Source organism: Camellia sinensis, chromosome 14 (genome assembly GCF_055761805.1).
Source record: "Camellia sinensis isolate YWXY chromosome 14, ASM5576180v1, whole genome shotgun sequence".
NCBI lineage: Eukaryota > Viridiplantae > Streptophyta > Magnoliopsida > Ericales > Theaceae > Camellia > Camellia sinensis.
In genome coordinates this window covers 82,604,525-82,627,001 of record NC_138974.1, presented here as the reverse complement: position 1 = coordinate 82,627,001, position 22,477 = coordinate 82,604,525, and the positions used below count along the sequence as shown (strand labels likewise).

The following is a 22,477-nucleotide window of genomic DNA, read 5'->3' as shown; positions in this document are numbered from 1 at the left end:
GCCATCTATTGGTCCCACTGCACAAAGGCACCGTTTGGGAATTTGGCAACTTGATTTTTTTGCCTTTTAATTGATTGATTTGTAAAATGTAATATTTTGCCTTATTGACTGTTTTAATTTTTCTTATATTTATTGATTATTTTAGCCAAAATTCCCGCTCCCAAACAGGGCCTCAATTGTTCTCTCAAGTTGTCCAAGCCCCTTGGTAAAACCTTCAACTCAGTTAGTTTTAGCCACATTTATTATATCTGTCATTGTTAGGAGGATGGCCATCATCGTCGTCATTATTATTATGGTTGGGTGGTTGCAGTAAGGAAAAATATCACATCAGTGGCTATTTAAAAAAATAATTGCAATCAATGAAAATTTTTGCAAAGAGTAATATTAAGAATCATAAAAAAAAATATATCATGACAATGATCATGAAATATTTTTACATTTGTATTACACATATAATAAAACACCACACATTAATCAAAGGATGAAATTTTTTTAAAATACATTTCATGATATTTTTTCACAATTCCTAATATTATTCTTTGGAAATATTAATAATTAAATTTATAAATTTGTATTTTTTTTGTTTCTGCCTTCCACTGGGGTGTAACTACCTCTTTTTTTTAACAGCAAAAAATCTAATTTTATTAATGATAAAAAATTTTTTAAAAATTATGGAATCAATACATTAAAAAGCTAAGGTAGTAAACTGCATTATTGCCGACTTGGTACATACAAATCAAGCCAATCATATGCAATCACTAGCATGAACAAGGAGCAACCCTAAGAAGTTGGCAATGGCAAGATGCCATGGACCATACAACAACAAAACAACCAGAAAGCTAAATATCCTAGACAAATGAATTCCAATTTAATTTGACACCACGTGATGTAATTTAAAAATGAGATGATTTAGGTTGCATTTGGTTAAAAGATTTGAAGGGAGAAATGGAAAGAAAAAAGAAATGTATTCTCACTTTATTTGGCTATAATGGAAAATACAAGAGAAAAGAAAGGGAGAGGAAAATGCAATCTCACTTTTTGTCTTTTGAGTTCACTTATGCTCTTTCCTTTCTCCATTTCCCAACTCAACCAAACATTGCTTGGAATTCAAATCCTATCACTTTGCTTGGTTTCACTTTTTCAAAAACACTTTTCAGAAAATTTTACTTTCTTATTTTCTGTGTGTTTTTGTTTTTACTGAAGTTTTTTTAATATTTTAAGCATTTTTTTTTTATTTTTAAACATACATGACTTAGATGTATCTAAAAAATAAATTTTTTTTGAAAAAGCCTTTTAAAAATTCACTAAATACCAAATATATATATATATATATGAGAATTCAGTACATTTTTTTATATTTTTATGTATTTATTAATTTTTTAAAATATTTTTTCACAATTTTTTTACTTTTTAGATGCATCTAAGTAAGATGCATCTAAAAATGTAATAAAAAATGTTTAAAATTTTTAAAATATTCACTAAAAACAAAAATAAAAAAACTTAATTTTCAAAAAAGTTATTTAAAAAAAATCAAACCAAACACACTGATTAGTTCTTTCTCCTTTTTCTTTTTCTTTCTATTTCATTTTTTATTTTCATTTTCATTTCGCTCATCAAATCTTCCAACCAATACAGTCTTAGAGAGAGTGCACTGATGCTATCCTTATTCTTCACCGAAAATGCAACCTTTACCTTGATAAGATCAGACAAGGCTCCGAAAGAGATGCTTCCACCATTAAAAATAGGGCAAATTATAAACACACTCCCTGAGATATATTTAAATTACAAATTATCTTTTGTGGTTCTAGAAATTACATTATGTCCCCTAAGGTTTTTAATTTCATTACAAATAGATCATTTTATTAATAAATTATCAAATTAATTAATAGTTTTTAATAATGTTGAAAGTTTATTTCAATTAATAATTCAGATAATTTTATCATTATATAGGTGAACAGTTAAAAATTTTATTTTTTCAATTAATTTTGTTAAATAAAAAATTATGACAGGGAGATTTTTGTAATTTTTTAAACTACAGGGAACAATTCGTATTTTAAGCAAATCTCAAGGGGTATATTTGTAATTAACCCTTAAAAATATAAAAGATAAGAAAATAATAGTAAAATGAAAGAGGGACGGCCATTGAACCAGAAAGTAAGTTCCCTATGAAATTACTTGTGCCAAAAAAAAACAGAATCATGGAAAAAAATACCTTTCATTCATGTATTTTTCCTTTTGGTCTTTTCTAGCTTATGAGTCAATGTGCCTGATTTTTTATATTTGAATAATGATGATAACTTTGTTCTGTTTCAAATATATGTTGGACTAAAAACTGGTATTTCATATTACTAGAAATACCGCCACATTTTTTTCCTCATTTATTTAATTTTTTATTTATTTATTTATTTATTTATTTTTTTGTGTGCAGTAAATCAACACACATACAAAAAGAGGAAAAAAATTATTAGGGACTTTTGACATTTCATTGATCACATTCAAAGCCATGTATGGTTCATGACTCCATCAACTAGACAAGAGATTTCATCAATAAAGGACTTTATTGATGAACTAGACAAGAGATTTCATAATACTTCTTGATCATCTCATTTATTGATGTACTTTCATATCTAATGTCTATTGATTTTATCAATAAAATACTTTTTCTTTTGAGCAACCAACCAACCAACCAACCAACCAATCAAACCAAGCGTTGAGTCCCATCAAATGGGGTCGACTACATGAATCCTTCTTCTCCACGCGGCCCTATCAAAGGCCATTTCATTAGTCAAATTAAATAGATTCATATCTCTATTTGAAACGCTAGTCAATGTTAATCTAAGCCTAGCCCGTCCCCTAACACTTCCATCTACCGTTACAGCATCGCATCTCTTCCATCTACCATTTCTTTTGACAATCAAAAAAAAATAAAAAATAAAACTAGACAAGGAGAACATATATATGAAAGAGAGCATTTTTAAACACTACAATGATCACTACAAGAAAAATCACTTTTGGCGACTAAATTTTTAGTCGCCAAAAGTCCACTTTTAGTCGCCGAAAGTCGAGTTTTTGCTTTCAGCGACTAATTTTTTTAGTCGCCCCTTTTGTCGCGCATAAATGGTCGCGAGAGGTATCGGCGACTAAACTTTTTTTAGTCGGCAAAAAATAGCTCTTTAGCGACCAAATGTTTAGTCGTCATTGGTGCATTACACATTTTAAAAGCACACATTTGGCGACTAATATTTTAGTCGCCAATAGTCCATGAATCGCCGACTAAACAATTTTGTCGCCCAAAATAACACCTTTGGCGACTAAAAGATTAGTCGCCAAAGGTTCTTCCGTAAAAAAAAAAAAAAACAAATTCTTTGGTTTTTCTGAGATTCGAACCGTGAACCATTCCAAGTGCCAACACCTTTACCAACATACTCCCCCCACTATGCCACTTGAACCTCACATGATTATATATGCAATATATATTATTTATATACTATTTTGACCGGTATTTATACAAAACCATATCTGTAAATATAATTATTTTTATTGAATATAATTTATGTAAAAAATAAATTATTTATTAAAAAAAAATGTAGGCCACTTTTGGCGACTAAATCAATTATTTAGTCGCCAATTCTATGATTTTTGGGCTACTAATTAATTTGTTGTCGCTAAAAAAATATGTTTAAATTAAAAATAGCACTTTTCGCGACTAAATCTGTTTTTAGTCGCCAAAAACGTCCCGTTTTGGCTACTAAATTGAAATTTAGTCGCCAATTCACTGTTTTTAGCTACTAATTTTTTTTTTGTAGCCAAAAATCTTCATTTTCAGCGACTAATCTTTTTTTAGTCGGCAAAAGACCCATAATCGGCGACTAAAATGGTTTTTAGTCGCCAAAACCATAACTTTTGGCTACTAAATTAATTTAGTCGCCAAAAACCGTCGCTTTTGGCTACCAAACACCCTTTAGTCGGCAAAACTGTTACATTCGGCGACCAACAAACAGTTTAGTCGCTAAATCCTTGGTATTCGGCGACTAATTCATTTTAGTCGGCAAAAGGCTTCATTTTTGGCGACTAAATCAAGTTTAGTCGCCATTTGGTCAACTTTCAGCGACGAAATTCTTCATTTTAGTCGCCATTTGTGCTTTTTCTTGTAGTGGATTTTGAGTCCAACTTTGGAGGCATAATTGTGGGTACAATCTTCAATCGAATTATATCCTTCTATTATTGATAAATTTGAAGTGATCTCTTAAGTTTTTATTTTTTATTTATTTATATTTTTTTTTAGATCTGGAAGAAAATCAATATTGATCTAATTTTTGGAAGATGATAGAAGATCGTCATAATACTTCTTGATCCACCCTTTGATGATCTTGACCTCTTCTTTCCGTTGATTTGTCAACCATTTTGGATCACTTCGGCTTTTCCAAAGAATGTCCAAGCAATGGGATCCTGCAAAGTTATATTTCACCAAATATTTGAGAACAGATACTTGTTATATATCACCAGATAAATTTCACTGACATTTTTTTTCATCATTTGCGTGACTCCATACAACATATGTCATGTACACATATAAGGGCCAATATTATATATTCAAAGGGAACGGATTGCCATCTCCAGTTTTGGATCCACCGGGAGTCTCACTCTAACAATCAAACATGTTCATTTTGTAAGTTGTTAAGTGCAAATTATCTATTCAATTTTTTAAAAAAAAAGTTAATCAAATTATCTGAAAATTATAACCATATAATTTTATCATTTTTTTTTCAAAAAATAGACAGCAAACATTATTTTAAAAATATTGCCATCTATTTAATATTTTTTTTTAAATGATGAAATTATATCATTAGAATTATCAAATTAATTTAATTAATTTTTTTAATTTTTTTAATTATTTTTTAATGAATGATCTACACCAAAAACGGTTCAAGACAAAGCTGCATATATCTAGAAAATAATGTTGGCTCCTATTTTTTTATGATATAATGAGTTCTATATCTGCACTAACATTTGCCATGTAAATCCACAACAAACATACACAAGCAAACATATGTATTGATTGTTTATTGTAGAGATATAGGTAAGCACATACCATTAACCGTATGAACAGCAACAACACTATCTGATATGTCTTTCAATACCCTACAATTAATCACGCAAACAGAATTAAACTAGGGTCAATCAGGTAATTTTTGTTCAATTTTACTTTGGTTTTTTCTATTTTTGAAAAAAGACACATCTTTTTTATTTACCCTCCACTGCTGTAAGGATCTCTCAAACCATTGGAGAAGATGATGTTGCTAGCAAACCTCTTGAGAACCATGTTTATATCCTGCAAATTGCATTTGAAAATATTTAAATTTGTACGATGCATTCAAGAAGAAAAAAAAAAAAAATTGATGAAGGCAACAAATTTATTAGAAAGGTCAGCAACAAAAATAGAGAACACCCAATTTTAAAAGTTAGAATCCGGAATTATAAATAGAAAAAAATTACACAATTGAACCTGCAATTTGCTTATAGTGCCAATATAGTCTTTCAGTTTCAATTCCATCAATTTTGTTTTTTAATTTTTTTTATATTGTGTCAATTTAATCAAATTGATAATGTGTTTAAAAAAAAAATTGATAAAATTCAAGGGTTATGAACAAATTTAACCTTCATTTTTGTAATAAAATAGAATTTACAAAAATTAAATTAACACAAGAAATAAATTACAATAGGCACTAATCTATTTTGACTTCATAAATATGTGGTAGAGACTGCATAGAAAAATAGTAGTAAATTAAATTAAATGGAGAAGAATAATGAAAAGGACATACATGGCCTCCATAGTAGGTAGTGACCCAATGAGGCCTTGGTGGGACTCCGTACATACTTTTGCAATCCTCAATGAAGCTGCTAAGAATGAAAGGTTTTGCGAAAAACATAGTATCGTTGCTGCCACGGCCAAGGGGAATCACCATTTCACTACATTTCTACACACACACACACACACACACACACACACAATAAAGATTTTTAAAGATCACACACACACACAACTGGAGCTTGGAGCTTGAGTTAGCTCCAAGCTTCTCTTTATTAATGTACTGCGTTTCCCTTAACATGCTTTCATTAATAAAGATTTTTTTGCCGATAAAAAAAAAAAAATATATATATATATATATATAAATTCAATAATCTTTAACAACAATGATTCATCCCCCCCTTTTCCCCCACTCCCTTTGACCCCCTCTCTCTCTCATTGGTTATTTTTTCTTTTTCCTGCTCTTCCAATCACCACCCGCCACGTGACAAAGGAGGTGAGGGGGTGACCCCCAAAAAGGGGTCCCAAGCATTATTCTAATCTTTAATTAGAGAATTTTAACGATCACACAATTCCAGAAAGTGATTGCAACAATAATGAAGTTTGTGCGTTGAAATTTTGATGGTGAGGATGTACCAATTAGTTGTCCTCAATAATGGTGTTTTTAGATGCAACTGTAATGTTGAGAGATTGAATTAAAACACTTGTTATATTAGGTATTAAATGGATTTTTTTTTTTTTTTTTTTTTTTTTTGAAGATAAAATAACACAAGACTAATACTCTAAGACATAAAAATATAAAAAAAATTACATTAGTAGTCTCTATATTTTGATTCTTGTGTTATTTTGATATTTATAATTTAATTAAATTGATTTTGATCATAAATTTATGATTTTATTTAAATATGATCTAATTGATTACAACCGTTATTAACGAAGGCATTTGGCCTAATGGTTGTATAGCACCATTTGTAGTGTGAGGTTTCGGGTTCAACTCCTATAGAGAGGAGTCCGGTATCCTTTGTGATAATTGGTTTATTTCTCCCCTATTATGAAGATTTTATGTGATTAGTAATAGTTGTTTGGCGCTTCGTAGATTGGTTACACTTTGCTGACTTTCGAGTTATTATGGGTTAATGGTCTATTTGATGATATAAACATTTTTCAGAAGAAAAATACTTTAGACACTTAATTTATCATCTCCAAAAATCACTCCTAATAATGTGTATGACAAATGTCAAAATTTGATTTGTCAAATATTTCATCATGTGAGGTCTAAGCACAATGCCACATCATTAGAGGTCATTTAGGGGTGATATCTTAAGGTAATGTAGCATTGGTGTTTTGATAATGTGACTACTCTCTTATCTATTGACCAAAAAAAGATTACAACCATTATTGTTTTTTTTTTTTTTTTTTTTATTTTTAGAAATGTATGCATAAACGGCATTTGTTATGTTTTTAAAAATAAAATTGTAAATTTGTTCAACTTAATGAGTTAATCTCAATCAACTTAATGATTATTTTTCTTCGAAAATCGTAATCGGTGTTATCAATTAAACTAAATTGACACAAAATTTAAAATTAAATATTAAAATTGAGTTAATTGAAATTTCAAAAATTAAAATGACACAAGAAATAAAATGTAACAACGACCAATGTAATTTGCCTAAAAGTTTAATTAATCGTAAGAAAAATGCTAGGAACCATCTCTTACGGATCTTGAATTTATCCCGAATGTGTTTATGTGGTAAAAATTGAATTTATGAAGTGTGAGGTCCACATATAAAATGAATCTCAGCCACTGATTTTCTTTTTAGGGATAAATTTTGGATTAATAACGGTAAATTTATAGTATTGTTATTAACCGGAATGATAAATATGTGATTACTTACTTGCCAATGCCACCCCAAAGCTGTTTCAATATTAGAAGTGTCATCGATCATATAGCAGGATATGTTTCCTGTGTAAGCAACGACGCCGGAAAATATGCGATCGAGAATATCAGTGCCTTGAGATGCTCCGTCGATGCCGCCGCAGACCACTGTCACTGGATATTCCGGTGGGCTGTTATACTGAGCTGCTTGGCAATATATTAACTCCAAGTAGTTCTTCAGCCCAATCGTGTTATTCAACTTCCTAAAAAAATAATATAGGATATAGATGGATAAGAGTAATTAATAAATAAATAAATAAAATTACTATCTGCTTTTTTTTTTTTTTTTTTGAGTTTTCAAAAATAATTTTTAAATTTTTTGTTTTTTCAATAACTTTTTTAATATTTTTATTAATATTTTTTTTAACTTTTCAAATTCACTTAATTTATATATACATAAAAAAAATTAAAGGATGAATTACAAACACACTTCTTGAGATTTACTTAAATTACAAATTACCCCCGTGATTTAAGAAATTACATTATGCCCCCTAAGGTTTCTAATTTCATAACAAATAGGTCTTTTATTAATAAATCATCAAGTTAATTAATAGTTTTTAATAATGTTAAAATTTTATTTCAATTAACAATTCAGATAATTTTATTATTGTATAAGTGAACAGTTATAATTTCAATATTTCAAATGATTTTGTTAAATAAAAATTTTTGACGGGGAGATATTTGTAATTTTTCAAATCACAGGAGGCAATTCGTATTTTAAACAAACCTCAGGGAGTATATTTGTAATTTACTTAAAATTAAAATAGGCAAACTTCACTTTACCCACTGTGGTTTGGGTTGAGTGCGAATTACTCTCTAGACATTCGGAATTCACCACATAAACCCATGTGATTTGTGGACTAAAACACACTGTTAGTTTTTCTGCCTAAGATATCAGAATGTGAAAGACACGCTTCTTTATAGAGAGCGAGTCGATTTTTATGACGAAAATACCCTTTGTACCTCTTCAAATTTACAAAGGATGCCATTCTTTTCCTATTTCTATTTTTCAACCATTAGCAGCTAGTTATACAAATATATTTACATTCATATATATATATATATATATATATTATTAGATATTTATTTTCTAGAATCATATACATCCATATACATATATATCATTATATATATATATATATATATATATATGTTTTGCTAGAATCAACATCTTTTTTCTCTCTCTCTCTCTCTTTATTTTTTGTTTTATATAATGTTTTCCAATCAAAGATATATATATATAAATATACATCAAATCATCTAGTGAAGATTGACATGCGCTCATACACACATATATATGTATGTGCATGATTTTGACACACAAACACACACACACACACACACACACACACATATATATATATGCATAGATTTATATATATATATATATATATATCTCAGTTATATATTTTTTGAATCAACATCTTCTCTCTCTCTTTAATTTTTTTTTAATAATCATCAAATCAAAGATATATATATATATATATATATATATATATACATGTATATAAACATAGTGAAAAACACAATTTCGAATTTTTAATTCATAAAACATCATCATCAAATCATCTAGAATCATATAGATACACACACATATGTATATTTCAAGTCATTTTGAATCGTATGTATGTATGTATGTATGTATATATATGGTCATGCTTTATCCATATATATATATATATATATATCTGTGTTATGTTTAAAAAAAAAAAATTGATTTTGTTTTTGTATCTGCTATATGTATAGAGAGGGAGAGAGAGAGAGAGAGAGAGAGATGAAGATGAGAGTATAATTGTTAATTTACAACTTCTGTTAACAAAAGTTAGTGTGCATTTCAATCCAGTATCCACATGAGGGTTATGTGGTAATTTTCGAATATCAGGGAGATAATTCGCACCCTGCCCAAATCACAAGGAGTAAAGTGAAGTTTGCCTATTAAAATATTTATAAAAATATATTTAAAAATTCACTAAATATAAAATAAAAATTAATTCATTACATTTTTGGAATTTTGGATTTTTTTTTTAAATATTTCTTGACAAATATGTTTTTAAGTTCATCTAAATTAAGTGAATTAAAAAAATTAAAATAAAATTATTAATTAAAATATTAAAATATATTCACTAAAAACCAAAAAAAAAAATACAAAAAGCAAAAAATTCAAAAACAGAATTCGTGAATCTCAAAACCAAACAGTACAAAAATGTCGTGTATATAGAAAAAATATACTCAGCTAAAATATTCATAAATTGTTCAATGAAAATTTTAAATGAATTATGTAGTTTTATGCTTGGTACATATGGTGTGGATTACGTCAAAGTTGCCAACTGTCCTTGCCAATTAACAAAGGACACCTCATTGCATATTGGTCAAAATTCTAACACATTTTTCTTTTCTTTTTTTTTTCTTTTCTTTTTTTTTTTTTTTTTTTGAACGGGCTAACACATATTATGGATCTTATTGTTTAAACCAGTCAAGCTATAGCGCCAACCATATATGACTTTTTTACCAAGAATAATGCTTGAGACCCCCTTTTGGGGTCACCTCCTCACCCCCCCCTTTGCCACGTGGCGGGTGGTGATTGGAGGAGTAGGAAAAAAAAGAAAAAGAAAAAGAAAATATAACCAATGAGAGAGAGAGGGGGTCAAAGGGGGTGGGGAGAAAAGGGGGATGAATCATTGTTGTTTTACCAATTGCAATTTGTTGTAAAATAGAATTCTTGAGCCCGAGCAATTTTAAATTTTTTGTTCCTGGTCCAAGCGGTTTTTTTTTTTTTTTTTTTTATTGACAAATGTTAGTTGTTAGATTAACACTTATAAGAAAAAATCTCTCCACCCTTGACAAAGCACTAAGTGCTTGCACACCCTTAATTCAACCTCCTAAAAGAAATTGAACCAATAACCTCCTTGGTCCAAGTGAGTTCTTATGTAGTGTTGTTGAAATCATATATTAAGAACATGATTTTAAAATTTACACAATAAAACACAACTTCAACCATGAAATCATTAGTTTAAATTTTTTTACAACAAATATATTATAAGGGTGATGATTGAGACCCTCTCCAATCACCACCCCCCTCCCCACAGACACGTGGCGGGTGGTGATTGGGAGAGAAAGAATAAAAAAAAAAAGAAAAGAAAAAGTAACCAATCAAGTGAAGAGGTGGTCAATGGGGTGGGGGAAAAAGGGGGTCCAAGTCATTATTCATATTATAATTTGAAAACACGACTTTAATCATGAAATAATTTAGATTAAGAAAATAAGTTAGGGGTGGTTTGGCATCCTATAAATAATCAATCTTTTTATCTTTTTTTCATCACATCACTTCTCTATTTTTCTGCATATCTTTTCGTAAAAAGACAAAAAGTGCACTTATTTATATTATTCCAAACAACTACTGTTTTTGGTAATTGTTTTGGAATTTTAAAAAAAAAATGACAAAAACAAAAACAAAAACAAAAAAGTAAGTGTGAATTATGTCAGTTACGAGCATGTCATGAATCTTTGACTGAGGATTGAGAGGCCATTTGGCTGGGAAGCCACTTCATCAATTACAGACCATGATTGCTTTATTGTTTCATAGCAAGTCTCACTAGCTTCCTGCAAAAAAAAAAAAAAATTGTTTTCTCCAAAAAATTATTTTGGTGAAAAATACTCTAAAAAACTTAAATTACTGAAGATTTTTTTTTTTTTACTTTGAAATCCTTGGTGACAATTGAATAGTATCCATCTTGGGGAGTGATGTCATCAAAGTAAAGGATAGGAGCGGATGAAGCCAGAGCTCCCAGAGCAATGTGAGGATACTTCAGCCGAAACCATGCAGCAAGCACTGTAAGTTTTAATTAAACACAAATTAAACAAGCTACATTATCAATTTTAAAAATAAATGGATTGGGTTTCACTCCAATCCATAATGTGGATCAGACAGTGTGTTGAGGTTCCTGGAGCTTACCACGGGCCCACTTTGATTATCTGATTTCTTTATTTTGAAACTAAAATGTGTTTATCGTTCATGGAAAAAAAGAAAAGAAAACAAATTGATCCGATAGTGGTAAATCATATTACATCACATTTGCTGTTGAGCAGTGAACATTTTAGTTTGAAAATTATACTGGTCATCCATTGCTTTAAAGACAAGTATGATGAATCATGTAGTTTCGATTATCTAATTAATTTGATTTTTTTTTTTTTTCTATAAATGATAAACACAAGAGGCCCACAAAATGAAATAATCAAATCATCAAAATAAGGCGGGTTATTAGTTACTGTACAATCCATATTTAGACCAGAGGAATCCTTCTTCCAACAAATAAGTATTCAACAATGGCTGTAAACAATATAGAAACTTACTTCCCCCATATGATCCTCCAATAACGATAATGGGAGAGTTGTGTGCAGATAATTTTTTCTTCAAGTACAAGATCACCTCTGCATAATCTGCTATAGCTTGAGCCGAGTTGAAATAACCTTGAGCGGTCATGGCTTCTTCCATTGTTTCAAATGGAATTGACTTTCCATAGAACCGGTGCTGAAAAAACAAAAAAAAAAAACTGTAAAATTTTGATAACCCGTACAATATTGGAGCTTTAATCCTGACATTTCAATACAGTTGGCATTTAAGGAAAAATCTTCATTCATGCAAAATGGTTCACCTATCCACATTTTTTAAGACTAGGGGTATTTGGGTAGGGCTCACTTCAAGTTTATTGAGATTATTTGAATCGTTTTATTTTTAAAACTCATCAATCAAATAAAAATAAATAATTAAGTGGGATAGTATATCGATAGCCACACTATCTAATTGTACTTGTATTTAAAAAAAATGAAAAGATTTACTTAGAAAAACAACGACAAAACTCTTAGAAGAAACTCAAAAATGTCCAAAGTTTTTCAAGATATGCTTTTTGTGTTGAAAAAATTCGAGTATTTAGCAACGAATGTCACAATTTATATGTAAGTACCTCTATGTAAACCATGAGAGCATTGAAACGAGGGGCGTTTTCGGGGAGAAACCCAACGACTTCAATATCACCATCTATTGGTTCCTCTGCACCAAGATAAACAAAGATTGGAGCACTTGCATTTGCACCACCCCAATACTTAGAATTCATTAAATATCTTTGCTTGAATTTGGCATAACTTTGAGGATTGTAGTTGAAGTGATCAAGTGTTTGGTTGTAAAAATAGGTTTTCAAGTCCTTCCAAACAGACGCCGAAACTGTGACAGAAGGGTCTCTAAGGAATTTTTGGCCGAGTACACTTAGCCTTGGAATATTATTGTGTGGTATTGCAGAAACAGAATTGAAGAGGATTAGAAGACACAATGGAAGCCATTGTGCTGAAAAAGCAAGAAAGCTCATGGAAAAGTTTGTAGGAAAATTATGTGGGAAACTTTCAGCTTGGGCATTAAAGTTGTCAGAAAAGTACACATTTATAGACCCCTCACCATCCTCAACATATTAGTTTGGGTTAACCCAAGGCATTTAGCGCACTTGGTAAAGGCTGGGGGTTAAGACCCAGGTCTCAAGTTCGAAATTTCTTCACCCAACTTCTTAGGCGTGGCGCAGTTAGTTAAGAGATTAAGGCCTCGTTTGGAAATATATTATTTTAATAACTTTTTGACTTTTTGGATAAAATATGAGGTAAAAAAAATAGTATGCTTGGGATAGTTTTTTTAGCTTTTTACGAAAACATGTGCAAAAAGTAGAGAGAAAAATAAATCTTTGACTTTTTAGTATAGGTTATAAGCTTTTTGATTTTTTTAGTAATTTTTTTGGCTTTTAGCCCAAAACAACTACTTGCCAAACGAGGCCTATGTCTCAAGTTGCTGTTACCAACTTACCACAGCATTTGGTGTGGGTTCAATACTCCCTTACTGTGCGAGTCCTAACGTAAGCGGAATTTGTCTTGAGAGGTCGAGATAAGTTCTCAGGTTATAGTTTCTTACTCGAAATTAGGGGTGAGCAGCGGATATACCGATCCGCCAAAACCGACCGAACCGAACCGATCCGCCACATTTTGGACGGATGCGTGATGATGAGCGGACGGTTTCGGATTGATTTTCTCCAATCCGCCAATTTGGCGGACGGATGGCGGATTTGAGATTTTTTGGCCGCAACCGAACCGCCAAACCGCCAAATCGCGAGCACCTGTAGTAATTTATAAGACTTTGTATTTTCAATTTGTTTAAATATTATGTTTGTGTTTTCAATTGAAAAAGAGTTTAAATATTTTGTTGAAAAAAAGTTTTCAACTTGAATATATTTTTGAATTGAAAAAAATAAACATATTATTCATCTATATTTTTTAGTTTTTAAATCTAACTCTAAAAATAATAAATAAAAAATATGATATATGCTGGTTGGTTTTTGTTTTCAAAAACATATGTAGATGTAACAATATAGAGACATTCAATCTCTACTACTGCTCTGTTTATGGTTTTGGTGGTTTGAATTGTTATTATATTTTAAGAATCACAGATTGTAATACTTTATAGGGATGAATCATGCTGTAATTGTAATATGTGGATGAAGCATACAGTGATCGTGATATTCTAAAGTTTCAAACTTTCTTTCTTTGGATAAGGCATACAGTGATTGTAATACTTTTTTAAGTCATTGACTGTAATATTTTTTTTTCTTTTTTTTTTTAAGGAAGTGCACAAGTTGAATTATGTTGAAAATTTATAAAATTTTAAACCGCCAAACCGATTCGCATCCATCCGCCAAACCGCCAATCCGCTCAATCCACATCCGCCGGATTGGCGGACGGATGCGGATTGATTTTCTTCAATCCGCCAATCTGGCGGACGGATGGCGGATTGGAGGTTTCGTGGCCGCAACCGACCCGCGCCCACCCCTACTCGAAATGGATAACAGGACACTTTGCTGATCTGTGCAAGGGGGGCGCTGCCTTGGACCTGCGGGAGATGAAGAGGATTTTCTTGTAAAAAAAAAAAAGTTTGGGTTGAACTGGAAAAATTGTTTTATGTATAACCCTCGAATCTATTTGTCTAGGATATGTTAGCTTTCTCTAAGTTCAAAATGAGGTCATTTAAAGAGTGCACTGGTGCTATCCATGCTCTTCACCCATAATGCAACCTTTACCTTGATAAGATCAGACATGGCTTGCAAACAGATCCTTCCACCATCAAAAATAGGATAAATTATAAATACACGTTTGGAGATTTTTTCTTTAAATACAAAATACTTCTTATATTTTTGAAAATTATATTATATTCCTTTAAATTTCTAATCATAAAACAAATTATCTCTTTATTAATAAATCATAAGTCAATTAATTTTTTTTAATAATTCATAAGTCAATTAATTTTTTTTAATAATTCATTACAAGAAATTAAGGTTTTAGAAATAAATTTTTAGGAACAAAATAATTTGTCAGAAAAAATTATACTTTTAAAAATAAAATGAAGAAATTTAAAATATATATATATATATATATATATATTTAATTATGTTATTATATTTTTTAAACAAGTCTATTTGGTTGCAAAAGGGTTAATGTTTTTTGCCTACAATTTTAGTTGGTCCCCAATAAACTCAACTTATACATTATTTTCATTCTTTGAACTTCAATAGTCGGGATTCATTTTTTGAAGAATGGCTCTCTCTCTCTCAATCGATCGATCGATCGATCTATCGAATCCCTAATTTCCTTCTCCATTGAATCTGTGGTTTATTGATTTCGATCCCTAATCTGATCTCAAAGACTCCTGATCTACACCTCTAATCGATGGATTGTTGATTTCAACCCTAAGGAATCTCATAGTGTCTCTCTTGACAGCGATTTTAGTATCCATGTTTGTTCGATTAATCAATTTCAGTCTCATTGACTTGGTTTTCGATTTGTTGTTTGCATTTGTTCTTTGAAAATGCTTGTTTATCAATTAATATTTGTGTTGATTATGTAGTATCAACAACGGCCTCTTCAACATCGACTCTATCTTCGAGGAACAACACCAATGGCAACAAGAGCAAGAACGTTGTAGCATCATCTACATCTCTTCGTTAGAAAACCCTAAGTCCGATCGCGGAACTGAAGGAATTGGCCTCTTCGCTCTTGGACTCCGCCAAGCACCACCTTGATCGCTTGCATTAGGAGATCCTCAAAGACCTCGAGGCCTCTCTCTCTCTCTCTCGTCTCCATAAACGATTAAAGGTCTCTTTCTCTCTCTCTGAAATTTTATTGTGATGTGCTCTAATTGCTTGATCGAAATTTCACCATAGAACTACAAGTTGAGTTTTGATGGTTATGTCTCTATCTCTGTGTGAGCACGCACGAGTGCGTGCTCCTCTGCATTGTTATTATTATTAATATTTGTGAGAGGGGAGATTTGCACCGTTAGTACGGCCGAGCTACGATAGTGCCGGTCGTGACAAACTTTACGGCGTCGCGCTATTTTCTCTACTGAGACGGCCGGTGGATCTGTTTTGCTCGGTCAAGGAGATCGGCAGACCAGGTGTGAACTACGCCCGGCCGAGCTGTGACTTGTAGACATTTGGCAGGGCACGCAGTCGAGTGGCGAGACCGGGCTACGAATAGCTCGGGCTAAACCGAGGACGAGGCGAAGGCCGGCATGCCTTTGAACGGTTAGCCGAGATGGACAGATTCCATATAACCTCAGATAAAGGTAGAACAGTGGAGGCCGACATGCCTCGGAACTGGTAAGCCACAATAAATCGGTCAATATCAGCCCGGCCATGAGCATCACCCCTTGGCCCCTTTGCCAAAGGGGCAGGCTGGCGACACATAGCTCAGTTGCATGCATGTGGTGACAGTTCTCCACAAGGGATAGGTCGGTCATGGTACTCCGGTTAGGTGTGCCACCTGGGCCAATGGCGTGAGGGAGAGGACATCTGCTCCACGTGTGCATCAATACCGTTGGACAGTTCTGCGTGTACTGGTGGGAGGACTAAGCCTTTACACGCATAAGGTGGTGAGAGGCGAGCACTGTCACCTGTCCAGGGAAGGACAGCAGAGGTAGTGTGCGCACAATCTTGAGGCTGCATGGCCAGCCTAGAAATAGAAAGAAAGAGGAACGTTAGAGGTGTGCAAAATTCACTCTATCGCCAACACTCTCTCTCCCTCTCCGATAGCCTTCTTCTTCCTTCAGTGGTCTGACTTGAGCGTCGGAGGGTCTATCTGGCACACCACCACCAGGCAGCTCATCATTTCTGTGTTGCAGAGATAGACGCCGTCACGAGAAGCTTGACGTCCAAGGAGTACGGAAAGCAGAGGATATTTCGCACCCGTACAATTGGCGCCGTCTGTGGGAATTCTTTGGTACTCAACCCTTGTTCTTTGAGCTTCTTCGACCATTTCCATGGCCAACAACGACGAAGCCCCACTGTCCGTTGTCGATGGCGTCACACCTGAGTATGTCCGCTTGAGAGAAGGCCCCCCGAATATTCCAGCCATGGCGGGCCTAGAGACTTCTTCGCGAGGTGCGCGAGACAAACACGAGAGGAGTACTAATAGCTCGCAGAGTCCAGAGGGCCGCCGATGCCGAGGGGAGTCCCATACGCAGCGCCTGGAGCACAAACTCAAGGACCAAGATGCCCTCATTCGCAAGATGGCGGCGGAGATGGAGCTACTGAAACGCCAGATTAAAGGGAAAGGTGTTGCTGGAGAGGGCAACCTCAGTGAGCGCACCCCATTCCCTCGTTGTGGCAGTCGCCGCCAGGGGAGGACTCACTCTTTCTCCATCACCAGGAACTATGGGGTTGGAGATTCTGACCCAAGAGAGGGCAGGTCCCTCTCTCGCGACAGCACTTACCGCCCCTCACGCCCGACGCCAATGTCGCGATCCTCTTTCTCCACACGTTCCAGGGACTTGAGGGATGTATTGGAGGAGAGGGCGTGCCGTCGGGAGGCTCAGAGAGTGCCAGCATTGCAGAGGTTGAGCGCTCTAGTTCGTTGTAGTGAGGAAGTGGCGATGCTAGCCCCCAAAGCGATAGCCCCTGAGCTAGTGGACAAAGAGCTGGCGCAACTTACAGCCACGCCGCTGTCTCCAGAGATTGAGAGTACACCACTCCCCGCCGGATTCCACCAGCCAAAGTTCACTTTGTACGACGGCAAGACGAATCCGTACATGCATGTGAGCCATTACTGGCAAGTAATGGCTGGCCACCGGCGCAACGACGCCTTGATGTGCCTCATATTCCCAGCAAGCTTGGGAGAGCTGGGTTTGAAGTGGTTTGAAAGGCTCCCGGAGGGGAGTATTGAGGGGTGGCAGCAACTAGCGGAAGCCTTCGTCACCAGATTCAAAACCAACACTCGAATGCCGAAGGAGGTTGATCATCTTCTGGGCGTTAAGATGGAGTCGGGGGGATCGTTGAAGGCATACAACACGAAGTACTGGGAAACTTACAATGAGATCCTCGACTGCCCCACCAATCTGGCGATCACTCAATACAAACGGGGTCTCCCAGTCGGACATAGGCTGCGAGATTCACTCACGATGCATCAACCCACAACCATGGATTCATTGATGCAGCGGATCAATGAGCACATTCGCGTGGAGGATGATGCCGCCTCCGCGACCGAGAAGGCTAATCCGGTCGCGGCAGACAGAAGGGTGGCGGGGAAAGTTCACTTAGTTGGACAGGAGGATAACCGCCCAAACAACCGGTCAAAAGATCAGCGCTATGGTTCAAACCGTGATGACAGAAACAAGGGCCGCCGAAACGACTGGGCTGACACTCCCAGTGATGTAGCGGAGGATGCCAAAAGAAAATTGAAGGCACGGACTGGAATCACCACGGTCTTTAAAATCTCCATCTACCGTATTTTGAGCGAGATTCGAGGTGAACCCTTCGTCCGTTGGCCGGCCAAGTTGGGGAGTGCGCAGAGGGGCTTCAATTCGAAATATCGCTGCACCTTCCATAAAGAACGAGGCCACCGAACGGAGGACTGCTTGCCGCTCAAACAACACTTGGAGGAGTTGGTGGCGGCTGGACATCTTGACCAATACATAGATGGGGGAATAAAGGCCGCACCATCAGGGCAAGCCGAGCCAAACGGCCTAGCCGCCCTGGATGCGGCCCTGCAAGGTGTAATCAACGTTATCTATGGTATCATTGAACCAGCCAAGGTCTGCGAGCTGAGAGGGATGATCAAGAAAGCCGAGCATATGAGGGAAGTGCTCTCTGTTCAGCCCACTATGAAGAGGGGGAAAACCAAGACAAAAGACGTCCTTACCTTTACAAGCAAGGAATTAGAAAGGATCCAGATGCCCCACAATGATGCCTTAGTGGTAACTCTTCGCGTCAAAGGCTTTGACATTAAAAGAATTTTGATCGACCAGGGAAGTTCGGTCGAAATTATGTATTATGATGCTTTCAAGCAAATGAAGCTGGAGGACAAAGACTTGGCTCCCGCGACGTCCCCCTTGGTTGGTTTCAACTTTCAACCAGAGTGGCCGATCGGAAAGATCATTTTGCCGGTCAGAGCGGGTTCTGTAGTAAAGCAGGTGGAATTCTGGGTGCTGAAAGTTTCATCCACATACAACTTAATTTTGGGCAGGGGGTGGTTCCACACCATGCAAGCAATTGCGTCTACCTTCCATCAAGTTATGCGCTTTCCGGTGCCCACCGGGCAAATCGAAGAGGTTTGGGGAGACCAGGTGATGGCAAAATAATGCTTCGTTGCGATAAATGGCAGCCGAGCAGCCAAAGGGTTCGTCCAGATGATTGAGGGGCCCGTGGGGAAGGAGGTCCTTGAAGACGTAGGAAGGAAGGCCGAGGAAAAATTGGTAGAGGATTTGGTTGAAGTGCGCATCGACGAGGACGACCCGACTAAGTTCTTCCTCTTGGGATCATCCTTGTCGAGCGCCGAGCGGTGAGATTACGTCAAATTCTTGACTTCTAATTTGGAGGCCTTTGCGTGGACGCCTTACGATATGCCTGGCGTTGACCCAAGCTTCATTTGCCATCAGTTGAATGTCTTCCCTGATGCACGGCCCGTCATCCAAAGGACACGCCGCTCAGCCTTGCACCATGCTAAGGTGGTAGCGGAAGAAGTGAAGAACCTGTTAGAAGCTGCGGCCATAGAAGAAGTGCAATACCCTCGATGGATATCCAATACGGTGGTGGTTCCAAAGAAGAATGGCAAGTGGCGGGTCTGCGTTGACTGCAAGACTGTCAATCGTGCTTGCCCAAAGGATAGCTTTCCCCTCCCTCGAATTGACCAGCTGGTGGACTTAACTGCTGGCCATTAGAGGTTTAGCTTCCTGGACGCATATCGCGGCTACCACCAAATAGCTATGTATAGACCGGACCGAGAGATCACATCGTTCACCACTCCAGGGGCTTATATTGTTACAAAGTCATGCTGTTCGGACTAAAGAACGCCGAGGCGACTTTTCAGAGGATGGTAACAAAGATGTTCACTCCTCTTTTGGGCCAAACAATGGAGGCCTATATCGACGACATGGTGGTGAAGAGTAGGGAGAAGTCTCAACACCTCGCCGACCTAGCAAAAATGTTTGCCATCCTAAAGCATCACAAGCTTCGTCTGAACGCCTCCAAATGCGCCTTCGGAGTTGGCACTGGGAAGTTCTTGGGTTTTCTGGTTACAAAGTGGGGAATCGAAGCCGATCCATCATAAATCAAGGCAATACAAGAGCTGTAGCGTCGTAACTCCACGAAGGACGTGCAACATCTTGCTGGGATGGCAACCGCGTTAAACAGATTTATCAGTCGGTCTTCGGATCATTGCAGGCCCTTCTTTAAAACTTTGAAGTCCAAGTTCTTCTGGGATGATGAGTGCGACCGCGCACTAGCAGACCTGAAAGCATATCTCTCCTCAGCCCCTATTTTGGTCACACCTCAACCGGGCGAAGAGTTGTATCTCTACTTGGCTGTCTCTTAACACGCGGTCAGCGTGGTATTGGTTCGTGCTGAAGGCATCCAGCACCTACCGATCTTCTATGTAAGCAAGACTCTGCTCGCAGCCGAAACAAGACATCTTCCCTTGGAAAAATTGGCGCTGGCCCTAATGATGGCGTCAAGAAAGCTGACACACTATTTTCATGCCCATACAATAGTTATGTTAACCGAGTTCCCGCTCAAGGTGCTTTTTGAAAAGGCAGACTTCACTGGGAGAATTTTGAAATGGGCCGTGGAATTAGGGAAATATGACATCAAGTTCCGACCGCGCACCGCAATCAAGGCTCAAGCACTTGCTGACTTTGTGGTGGAATTTGCCCCTGGGATGCATCCAGTCTGCCCGATTGATTTGGTTGGTGCGGATTTAGCACAAGCCATGGTTCTGGCAACAAAAACAAGTGTTGGCTCGCAAGTAGGAGAAGGGCAAAGCACGACCGAACTAACACAGTCTGGCGAAGAAGAACCTAACCAAGGCAAGGAGAAAGACCAGAATGGGCCGACCAGAGACTTGGAACTGAGAACCTCCCAAAACCCGTCTGATTGCTGGAAGCTGTTCATTGGCGAGATGTGGAAGCTCTTCATTGATGGGGCATCCAACAAGCATGGAGCCTGGTTGGGTATCGTACTGACTTCACCGGATGGGCTGATTATCGAGCAGGCAATTACGCTCGGCTTCCCAGCATCCAACAACGAAGCGGAGTACGAAGCCCTCCTTACCGGGCTAAGAAGCGCATTGAGAATGAAGGCGTTAGCCCTGATGGTTTTCAGCGATTCCAAGCTGGTGGTCAATCAAGTCTCGGGGGAGTATGAGGCAAAGGACGAAAGAATGGCCAAGTATCAGACGCTTGTACGCGCAGAGATCAAGAAGTTCGCTGCAATAAGGATGGAACAAATCGACCGAGAGGAAAACAGTGCGGCTGATGAATTGGCCGGACTTGCTTCTGCTCAGACAGCTTTTCCTAACCCCTTGATGATAGAATTGTACCTCGGCCAAGCATTGAGGAACTGGAAATGACCGAGGTGCTCTGTGTCGACTTGGGTCCTTCCTGGATGGACCCCATCATCGTCTTCCTGAAAGATAGGGTTCTACCAGAAGAGAAGAAGGCGACCAACAAGATCCGGGCCAAGTCAGAGCGGTTTTGGCTCTCCCCATCCGGAGCCTTGTATAAGAAGTCTTTTACCAGGCCGTATCTGAAGTGCGTTCACCCTGCTAAGGTGGAAGCCTTCCTTTATGAGATCCATGAAGGCATCTGCGGCAGCCATACTAGGGGTAGGTCACTGGCTTACAGAGAAATTTCCCAAGGTTATTGGTGGCCGTGCATGCAGGCAGATGCGCAGAAATACGTTCGCCGATGTGAAAATTGCGAAAAATTTTCTCACCAGATCCACCAGCCAGCGAGAGAATTGCTCCCCCTTACAAGTCCTTGGCCGTTCGCACTCTGGGGATTGGATATAGTGGGGCACTCCCAGCAGCCCCGGGCAATCGCAAATTCTTCATCGCCGCCACCGATTACTTCACAAAGTGGGTTGAGGCTGAGCCACTGGCGACCATAAAGGAAAAGGATGTGAAGAAGTTTGTTTGATAAAATGTTATTACTCGCTTCGGTATACCCAAGGCCCTCATCTCTGATAATGGCACTCAATTCGATGGGAAACTCTTTCGCGGATTTTGCGAACAGCTGAAGATCGAATTCTGTAATTCAACGTCGGCCTATCCGCAGTCAAATGGTCAAGCAGAGGCCTCAAACAAGACCATCCTGGACGGGCTGAAGAAGCGGCTTGAGAAGGCCAAGGGGAAGTGGGCTGAAGAACTCCCTAGCGTAC

General features: G+C 36.8%; 2 protein-coding genes across 2 annotated transcripts; one reads left to right on the top strand and one right to left on the bottom strand.

Annotated features, from left to right (window-relative positions):
• Positions 1–4,145: 4,145 nt before the first annotated feature.
• On the bottom strand, positions 4,146–13,180 carry LOC114272079 (uncharacterized). The gene is made up of 9 exons (XM_082905565.1): positions 12,707–13,180; positions 12,096–12,273; positions 11,441–11,574; positions 11,233–11,345; positions 7,705–7,948; positions 5,823–5,978; positions 5,253–5,332; positions 5,093–5,142; positions 4,146–4,449 (listed from the first exon to the last, which is right to left on the bottom strand). The coding sequence occupies exons 1-9, from the start codon at positions 13,103–13,105 to the stop codon at positions 4,310–4,312; spliced, it is 1,494 nt and encodes a 497-aa protein (XP_082761691.1). The 5' UTR covers positions 13,106–13,180; the 3' UTR covers positions 4,146–4,309.
• Positions 13,181–20,765: 7,585 nt separating this feature from the next.
• Positions 20,766–21,668, top strand: LOC145807129 (uncharacterized). The gene has a single exon (XM_082905062.1). The coding sequence runs from the start codon at positions 20,766–20,768 to the stop codon at positions 21,666–21,668; it is 903 nt and encodes a 300-aa protein (XP_082761188.1).
• The last annotated feature ends 809 nt before the right edge of the window (positions 21,669–22,477 follow it).